The sequence below is a fragment of the Arabidopsis lyrata genome (assembly GCF_000004255.2).
Source record: "Arabidopsis lyrata subsp. lyrata unplaced genomic scaffold ARALYscaffold_1, whole genome shotgun sequence".
Taxonomy (NCBI): Eukaryota; Viridiplantae; Streptophyta; class Magnoliopsida; order Brassicales; family Brassicaceae; genus Arabidopsis; species Arabidopsis lyrata.
In genome coordinates, this window is record NW_003302555.1 from 1,205,763 (window position 1) to 1,214,801 (window position 9,039).

Consider the following 9,039-nt stretch of genomic DNA (forward strand, 5'->3'; position numbering starts at 1 on the left):
ATCACTTTATAGAGAGGTCACTGATTAATTTGATGTCATCCAAAAATGTTTAATGCACAAACTAGAAAACATATATAATAATACATGCATGTGGAGTGTCATCCCGATTAGGTGAGCTATTTCCGTTAAACAGATTAGTGTCAAATTAATCTAAACCATAAGTCGAAAATTATAATTCGATTACATTGTTTCTTAAATAACTCATTAACCAAAACTAAACTGAAGCGAATATGAAACAAATTGGTCTACACCATCATTTTGTAACAAAACGTTGAATAAATAAAATTTAAAAAAAAAATCTTGACCAAAACTAATATCATATCAGACCTAATCGAATTGTATGTTACGCGTCTAATCGTTTTCGATTATTACATTTGTTAAAAATTAGCTAGAGTTTATGGTATTAAAAATATTTTCCAAGGAACTCTGCACAACAAGTCTCCTATAAATACATAAACTCCATAACCCACAAAGTAAAAGTAATAAAGAGGAAGAAAAATGGGTCGAGTCTCATCTATTGTCTCTTTCTCTTTGACACTCTTGATCCTCTTCAATGGCTACACTGCCCAACAATGGCCCAATGAGTGCCAGCTCGATCAACTCAATGCGCTCGAACCGTCCCAAATCATCAAGAGCGAGGGTGGTCGCATCGAGGTCTGGGACCACCATGCACCCCAGCTCCGTTGCTCCGGCTTCGCCTTTGAGCGTTTCGTCATTGAGCCTCAGGGTCTTTACTTGCCCACTTTCTTGAACGCCGGCAAACTCACGTTTGTTGTTCACGGTGCGTTTCTATACTACAATATGTAGATCCACATGAATCATTATATTTAATTAGAGTGTATCACCCAAAATAGTGGTTGCTCATAGTTTTCGGTTTTAAGAAAAAATAGTAACTAATATAAAAAAATCTAACCTTTCTTTGTCCAGTAGATATAAAGTACTTTAAATGACTAAAATATTGGCTCTTTCATAGATCCAAGTAAGAAAATTAGTAGAATTTACTGTTTATCTAAGAAGTAATACAGATAACTGAATCCCCAAAACTTAACCGAATGAACAGTTACTTGAACACTTGATATTATAATTTAACAATCACAAAAAGCTTCATTATTTGTAAAATGTTTGATAATATTTGTTGGCTTTGCTACAATAGGAAGGGGTCTAATGGGAAGAGTGATTCCGGGATGCGCCGAGACGTTCATGGAGTCACCGGTGTTTGGAGAAGGTCAAGGTCAGGGTCAGAGTCAAGGGTTCCGTGACATGCACCAGAAAGTAGAGCACCTACGGTGCGGTGACACCATAGCAACACCACCTGGTATGGCTCAATGGTTCTACAACAATGGAAATGAGCCTCTCATTCTTGTTGCAGCCGCAGATCTCGCCAACAACAACAACCAGCTTGACCGCAACCTTAGAGTAAGTCCAAACACCAAACAAAACAATCATATTTTTGTTTTTCAACATTTTGGTGTGTTTGATTAATTGAAAGAGATCTTTTGCCGAGAGAACTAAAATTTATTTGGTTAGCATTCAGTTATAATCGTTATCTCAAACTAAGACGCAACTTCTCAGATGATAACTTTTGAGAAAATGTTACTACTAATTTTTAACCAATTAGATAAACTCAAACGATTTGCATTTCTTACCCTTAAAATTTCGCCACTCAAGTTTCACAAATATATTTTCATGCTTACAGCCATTTTTGATAGCCGGAAACAACCCACAAGGGCAGGAATGGCTGCAAGGCCGAAAGCAACAGAAACAAAACAACATCTTCAATGGCTTCGCACCTGAGATCTTGGCTCAAGCTTTCAAGATCAATGTTGAGACGGCTCAGCAGCTCCAGAGCCAGCAAGACAACCGTGGCAACATCGTCAAGGTCAAAGGACCTTTCGGCGTCATTAGACCACCCTTGAGACGCGGCGAAGGCGGCCAGCAACCACAGGAAAAAACTAACGGTCTAGAAGAGACTTTGTGCACAATGCGATGCACCGAAAACCTCGATGACCCGTCGGATGCTGACGTGTACAAGCCATCGCTCGGATACATCAGCACACTTAACAGCTACAATCTTCCTATCCTCAGACTTCTCCGCCTTAGCGCTCTTCGTGGCTCCATCCGTAAAGTAAAAGCTCAAAAGATCTTTAGATTAATTTTCTGTGACGTATGCAATATTTTGATTTGTCAAGATAAATTAATAAATTTCCGATTTGGAGTTTTAAATTCTAAATAATCTAAATCGTTTTCAATGGGTTTAAATGAGTATATATATATCCTACTTTTTAAATCGTTTTCAATTAAAAAAATGTATCTTGCACGCAGAACGCTATGGTGCTACCGCAATGGAACGTAAACGCAAACGCGGCACTGTACGTGACAAACGGAAAGGCTCATATACAAATGGTGAACGACAACGGAGAAAGAGTGTTTGACCAAGAGATCTCTAGCGGACAGTTACTTGTTGTACCACAAGGCTTCTCGGTCATGAAACATGCCACAGGCGAACAGTTCGAGTGGATCGAATTCAAGACAAACGAAAACGCACAGATCAATACACTCGCGGGCCGTACCTCAGTCATGAGAGGTTTGCCACTTGAGGTTGTAACCAACGGATATCAGATCTCTCCCGAAGAAGCTAGACGGGTTAAGTTTAGCACGATCGAGACCACACTGACTCATAGCAGCCCGATGAGCTACGGAAGGCCTAGGGCTTGAGGCTTGATGAGCTCGCGGTGGAATAGTGTTTGAATCTAAAGTTTCGGTTTGGTACGGTTTGTAATATGAAATAATAATGTACAAAGAAGTTCTACGCTTAAGGGAACTGTTTTGTTTTGAGCTTTTTATTAGGACGCCTAGTGTACAACAACGAATGTGTATATAAGCGATCGTTGACTATGTACATGTAACTCTTTCCTTAATAAAATCTTTTAAGTCTTTCGCCTTTAATTTCTACATTTTTTTGTTAGAAGGCCTTATTATTTCTATATCTATTAGGATTGTATAAACGTTACTATATAATTTTTTTTTCAGAATACTAACATGCGAGACTTTTAGGCTATTTATTTAGCTATTCCAAAGGAAATGAGTTTATTTTTAAATATAAAACTTAGAGGTTATATATATATGATTTGCAATATCGTTATGCGAGTATTTTAACTTAGATAACCATATTATAATTGGGCTTACTGCTGAGTACGCCATATGCATTTCGAGGAACATTTTAATTCACTCTCCCATTACAACCACTAATCATAATGATCTTGTTAATTTTTTAGCGGGATCACCAATTAATATTTTTATTATAAACATATTGACACACATATTACACATACATTATACATATGAAAGCCTGAAAGCACTTGATTACTTGTGTGTATGCGTGCAGGAGTATGGCAGTAACAAGTATCGCGTTATATATAGCCAAATCCGGAATTTGTTACGCACTAGTTACTAACAGGAATATGATTATATGAACCACTATCTAACTAATAATAATGAAAAGTTCATTTTGTTAGAAACCCAAATTATAATTAAAGAACTTACTATTGTTAAATATATAGGTACGGTTATATTGTTAAATTATAGTAATTGATGCTATAGTTTTCACATTTTATTTGAATTTTTCTTTCATATACATTGAATGTACATGTGTACACTTGGCATTACATGGCAAGATGATGTGTTAGAAGACTGTGCCATTGCCATGCAATGTGACTCATGTGGCCATTTCTATCACAATGTGTCAATCTTGGTGTATCTGTTGTTTAACCTCGAATTTTTTACTGATTAGTTTATGAACATAATATATCATATGATCTCATAAGATATATATCTTAGCACTTTCCACCATCTGATATCAGTAAATCATCCTGATGGATTGAAGCAAATAGAAAAGTTAATTTAATTTAACACACCAAAATTAAAACCATACTTAATATTCAGATTGGTAATTAAATCAATTTCATAATCCAAAAATTTATACGAGTCACACCTCTTGATTTCTTTTTCTATATTTTTTTACAAAACATATTTTCATTTGTATGCAACCAGAATAAAACACTAACCAGTAACCACCTCCTTTAAATACCATTTTCCCTACGACTCTCCGATACCCAAATTTCTTATACAAGAAAAACACAACCACAAAATGCATAAGCTTTTGTTTTGTCTTCTTTCCGTCGTCTCACTCACACTTCTCCTCTCCTTCCATGGCGGCGAGGCACGCCAGCGAGAGGTGCCGTTTCAAAACGCATGCCATTTCAGCCAAATAAACAGCCTCGCGCCCGCTCAGGCGACCAAGTTTGAAGCCGGTCAGATGGAAGTATGGGACCACATGAGCCCTGAGCTCCGATGCGCAGGTGTGACGGTGGCTCGCATCACCCTCCAGGCCAATTCCATTTTCTTGCCCGCTTTCTTTAGCCCACCTGCTCTCGCTTACGTTGTCCAAGGTAAGAAAATAAATAATACTTGCTTTAACTTATTCCTTTTTTACCAAGAAATCCCGAATAGAAACCTATATAATATCTCAATGGGTGGAGACTAAATGTTTACTTCTTATAGTGTAGTTTTTAGTTTCTAAGATTGTGAAATCTTAGTACTTCAAAATTATCTTAAAAAAGTATAATTTTTCTTTCTTGATTTTCATTTAACTTCCCAGTATAATTTTTGTTTTTGTTTTTCTATTTATAAATTTTTTGTTTTAATTAAAAACTATAGAAAATCTCAAAAAGTGTTCTTTTATATTTTGATTGTTTGCAGGAGAAGGAGTGATGGGGACGATTGCTTCTGGTTGTCCTGAGACTTATGAAGAAACTGAAGGATCGTCAGGAAGAGGAGGAGGAGGAGGAGACCGGCGTCGACGTTTTGAGGACATGCACCAGAAGTTAGAGAATTTCCGGCGAGGAGATGTGTTTGCTTCGCTTGCCGGAGTTTCACAGTGGTGGTACAACCGCGGTGATTCCGATGCCGTCATTGTCATTGTTCTTGATGTCACCAACAGAGAAAACCAGCTTGACCAAGTCCCTAGGGTAATTATCAAATTCAAGAAAGTCCAAATTTATATTGCATGCAGACTATATATGACTATATCGAGAGTGATTATTAAGTAGGGATTAATCATTCACATATATATAACACATCATGTCATTTTTTGTGAACCCTTCATGTATGTAGATGTTCCAATTAGCCGGGAGCAGAACGCAAGAACAACAACAACCATTAACCTGGCCATCAGGCAACAATGCTTTCAGCGGTTTCGACCCAAACATTATCGCGGAAGCATTCAAAATCAACATCGAGACAGCTAAGCAACTTCAAAACCAGAAGGACAACAGAGGAAACATAATCCGAGCAAATGGTCCTCTCCATTTCGTCACCCCACCGCCACGGGAATGGCAGCAAGATGGCATTGCTAATGGCATCGAAGAGACGTATTGCACGGCTAAGATTCATGAGAATATCGATGATCCAGAACGGACTGACCATTTTAGCACACGAGCCGGAAGAATCAGTACTCTTAACAGTCTTAATCTCCCCGTTCTACGCCTAGTCAGACTTAACGCCCTTAGAGGTTATCTCTACAGCGTAAGTATCTCCTCTTAAAATCAATTTGAGATATCGTTAATTCTAGCATTCTTTGTGTCAAATAATGGATTTTCGTGGAGATAGGGGGGAATGGTGTTGCCACAATGGACCGCAAACGCCCACACGGTGCTGTATGTCACAGGCGGTCAAGCCAAGATACAAGTGGTGGACGACAATGGTCAGTCTGTGTTCAATGAGCAAGTGGGACAAGGCCAAGTACTTGTGATTCCACAGGGCTTTGCAGTATCGAAAATTGCCGGTGAAACGGGTTTCGAATGGATATCGTTCAAGACAAACGATCACGCTTACATTAACACACTCAGCGGCCAAACATCGTACTTGAGAGCGGTCCCTGTCGATGTAATCAAAGCATCGTATGGAGTGAACGAGGAAGAAGCGAAGAGGATCAAGTTTAGTCAGCAAGAGACTTTGTTGGCTATGACACCAAGCTCTTCTTCTTAATTAGCTTTTTGCTTTTGCTTCCTTTGATGTTTTTTAGATTTTCCAGTCAATGAAATAAATAAAGATGAGACTTCTAATAACCAACTTTACAAAGCTTCAATAACAAGTTTCAGATTAAAAATTTCCACTCGCATACACATCTTAGCTTTTATGATTACGTTGATTAGTAGTATGATTGGAGTATATTAAATAAAAATCCTTTAAAGCATAATGATAAAATAAATAATTAAACGAAAAAAAAAGGTTCCGGTCTCGTATAGCTTTCAAAAGTCCGAAACGATCACACACGTCTCTCTCCGAAACTCGTCTGAGATTCGATGTCGTTCGAGGAAGAAGAAGAGGAGGAGACATTCGAGCATACACTTCTCGTGGTGCGTGAGGTCGCCGTTTACAAGATCCCGCCGCGAACCACATCCGGCGGATACAAGTGCGGCGAATGGCTTCAATCCGATAAGATCTGGTCTGGTAGACTCCGCGTCGTATCGTGCAAGGATCGATGCGAGATCCGTCTCGAGGATTCGAATTCCGGCGATCTTTTCGCGGCTTGTTTCGTGGATCCTGGACGGAGGGAGAACTCTGTCGAGCCGTCTCTCGATTCGTCTAGGTATTTCGTTCTCAGGATCGATGACGGGAGAGGGAAGTATGCGTTTATCGGGCTAGGATTCGCTGAGAGGAACGAAGCGTTTGATTTCAATGTCGCGTTATCGGATCATGAAAAGTACGTGAGGAGGGAGAAAGAGAAGGAGACAGGGGAAACTAGTGAGAGCGATAATCATATTGATATCCATCCCGCCGTTAATCACAGATTGAAGGTAAACTGATCTGTTCATAAGCTAGCTTTCGAATATAAGATGAGATCAACGCGTAATCTGATAACTTGGAGAAATCGGATTGAAGTTTTCAGATCTATTTTCGAAAAGGAACTATCAAATCGGATTGTAGCATTATTGGCATTGCAAAGATCTTCTCTAGTTGGTAGACTATGGTTAACAATTGCTTGGTCTTGGTGTTTTTTTTAATTGGTGATTAGAGAAATTCTTTGGATGCATTATATGGGTTGAACAACTGAGATTGGGTGAAAATAGGATTTGGATTTTCTAATTTCCTTGATTTGTAGTATTATGTTGGTGGTATTTAGATTGCCACTGAGTTAGTAGATCCTTGTAGTTTTTATGCTCTGTGTAGATATTAGGATGAGCAAATATAACCAGGCTCAAATATTCTCGATCATTGTGTTTGTGTTCATGATTTTTCTAATCTCAAATTGATGCTGGTAAATGTCTTTGATTTGGCTCGTTTAGTCTTCATAGATGGTACAGAATCACAAGTTTTATTTAGCATCCACTCTAGTTGCAGAACATGTTCATTTGGTTTTGTTTACTTTATATATTTGTTTTGGAAACATAACTGTGGAATCAATATCTTCTTGCCAAAATGAGAAGAGTCTCTCTCATTTTACCTAATTGAACTTCATCTTTTATCTGAAAAAGGAAAATTCTTGCCATTTGGACTCGCTAGAACCTAAACTGTATATGAAAAAGGAAAATTGTTGTTTTTTGATGGGTTTTTAAGGAAGGTGAAACCATAAGAATCAACGTGAAGCCGAAACCAACAACAAATGGCACTGGAATGCTCTCAGCTGCTCTTTCAGGAACGGGGAAGCCAAAACCTCTAGCGCTTGCCCCACCTCCCAAAGCTGCTGGAATAACCAGGTCTCCTTTACCGCCTCCTCCAAATGATCCTGTCGCTTCAAGGATTGCATCTGATGGCTGCAAGGAACCAATTGATAACACAAGACGCAGGAATGAGCCTCTATCTGATCTATCTCAGCTTAAGGTAAAGAAACTTGTCTTCTTAATTGCATTTATTCATTCTTCTCTTAAGTTACTCTTAATTAGTCTTGATTTGGTATACTCGGCAGAAGAATCTTCCTTCAACGGCGGGATCAGGATCGACCAAGTCAACAGGAGCTGCATCAGGATGGGCAGCTTTCTGATGAATGGAGTGTAAAATTTAAAGTTCTTGGACAAGTCCGGCTTCATCTTCTTGTGACTTGAGAGCAGGAGACAATAGACAACAATGGTGGTCAGCCAACAGTCTTTTTTGATGTATGTTAAATGGTAAGTTGATTTGTGTTTCTTTGTAATCCCACACCCCCTGTTTTAATTTTTGTTTCTTCCTTATAATCATCTTTGTTACATTATCGATTGTCACTAAATATTATCATATGGATCACTGAGATGATACTAATATATTAAAAGCGGATTTTTCATAATTTCATCTCTGTTTCTACGTTTTGCTTACGTCCTAAACTAAAGAAAACGAAATGCTAAATCTGTTTGCTATTGCATGGTTAAGCAAATAAATGTACAAGAAAATGTTACACACAACAAAAAACGGAAAAACGGTCTATTTCCCCCGAGAACTATCGTATCTGGCCAGATAAAGTCCGATCTTTTACCTCTGTCTATATACCCATGAAATGGAAGTTAAATGTTTATTTCCCCACCAATTGAAAGTTCGAGAGCTTAATGTCCATGAATCCTAAGTTCGAGATTTAAAACCCCATAACGCTGGGTTTAATTGGTTTACTGTATACCAAACCAATGCTTTAACCAATTAAACCTAATTAAACCAGCCTAAACCCAAATTACAACCCGTTTATGACCCACTACCCAAAAAACAAATCGAAACCAAAAATCGAAAATCCCCAAATTGCTCTTGTTGTTGTTGTTCTTGTCTCTGGGCTACTTGCTCACTCTTCTCTTATAGATCTGAATTGGTGGTTCCTTGAAGTCACCACTACCAATCTGGAATGGCTTCTACGGAAGTCGATTCCCGCTTAGGTCGAGTTGTTATCCCAGCTTTGGACAAGGTCATTAAGAACGCCTCCTGGCGTAAGCACTCCAAGCTCGCTCACGAGTGCAAATCCGTCATCGAACGCCTCAGATCGCCCGAAAATTCTTCTCCCGTTGCCGACTCTGATTCTGGATC

The 9,039-nt window shown here is 38.7% G+C and overlaps 3 protein-coding genes across 3 annotated transcripts; all 3 read left to right on the plus strand.

Moving 5' to 3' along the window:
* Positions 1–473: 473 nt before the first annotated feature.
* Positions 474–2,946, plus strand: LOC9328248 (12S seed storage protein CRB). Its single transcript, XM_002889433.2, has 4 exons — positions 474–781; positions 1,154–1,416; positions 1,697–2,125; positions 2,323–2,946. Exons 1-4 carry the CDS (start codon positions 499–501, stop codon positions 2,713–2,715), a joined length of 1,368 nt encoding a protein of 455 aa, XP_002889479.1. The 5' UTR covers positions 474–498; the 3' UTR covers positions 2,716–2,946.
* Positions 2,947–4,042: 1,096 nt separating this feature from the next.
* LOC9325544 (12S seed storage protein CRD) lies at positions 4,043–6,130 on the plus strand. Its single transcript, XM_002889434.2, has 4 exons — positions 4,043–4,448; positions 4,759–5,027; positions 5,173–5,583; positions 5,668–6,130. Exons 1-4 carry the CDS (start codon positions 4,148–4,150, stop codon positions 6,043–6,045), a joined length of 1,359 nt encoding a protein of 452 aa, XP_002889480.1. The 5' UTR covers positions 4,043–4,147; the 3' UTR covers positions 6,046–6,130.
* A 102-nt stretch (positions 6,131–6,232) lies between these two features.
* LOC110224950 (uncharacterized protein At1g03900) lies at positions 6,233–8,320 on the plus strand. Its single transcript, XM_021012987.1, has 3 exons — positions 6,233–6,857; positions 7,618–7,881; positions 7,967–8,320. Exons 1-3 carry the CDS (start codon positions 6,363–6,365, stop codon positions 8,039–8,041), a joined length of 834 nt encoding a protein of 277 aa, XP_020868646.1. The 5' UTR covers positions 6,233–6,362; the 3' UTR covers positions 8,042–8,320.
* The last annotated feature ends 719 nt before the right edge of the window (positions 8,321–9,039 follow it).

What these genes read in the sequence shown, in the direction of transcription:
- LOC9325544 (XM_002889434.2), top strand. Translation starts at nt 4,148, where the DNA reads ATGCATAAGCTTTTGTTTTGTCTTCTTTCCGTCGTCTCACTCACACTT. An exon ending in AGCTTGACCAAGTCCCTAGG is followed by an intron (nt 5,028 to 5,172) that starts GTAATTATCAAA and finishes TCATGTATGTAG; the next exon opens with ATGTTCCAATTAGCCGGGAG. An exon ending in TTAGAGGTTATCTCTACAGC is followed by an intron (nt 5,584 to 5,667) that starts GTAAGTATCTCC and finishes TCGTGGAGATAG; the next exon opens with GGGGGAATGGTGTTGCCACA.
- LOC9328248 (XM_002889433.2), top strand. Translation starts at nt 499, where the DNA reads ATGGGTCGAGTCTCATCTATTGTCTCTTTCTCTTTGACACTCTTGATC. An exon ending in AGCTTGACCGCAACCTTAGA is followed by an intron (nt 1,417 to 1,696) that starts GTAAGTCCAAAC and finishes TCATGCTTACAG; the next exon opens with CCATTTTTGATAGCCGGAAA. An exon ending in TTCGTGGCTCCATCCGTAAA is followed by an intron (nt 2,126 to 2,322) that starts GTAAAAGCTCAA and finishes TCTTGCACGCAG; the next exon opens with AACGCTATGGTGCTACCGCA.
- LOC110224950 (XM_021012987.1), top strand. Translation starts at nt 6,363, where the DNA reads ATGTCGTTCGAGGAAGAAGAAGAGGAGGAGACATTCGAGCATACACTT. An exon ending in CCGTTAATCACAGATTGAAG is followed by an intron (nt 6,858 to 7,617) that starts GTAAACTGATCT and finishes TGGGTTTTTAAG; the next exon opens with GAAGGTGAAACCATAAGAAT. An exon ending in CTGATCTATCTCAGCTTAAG is followed by an intron (nt 7,882 to 7,966) that starts GTAAAGAAACTT and finishes TATACTCGGCAG; the next exon opens with AAGAATCTTCCTTCAACGGC.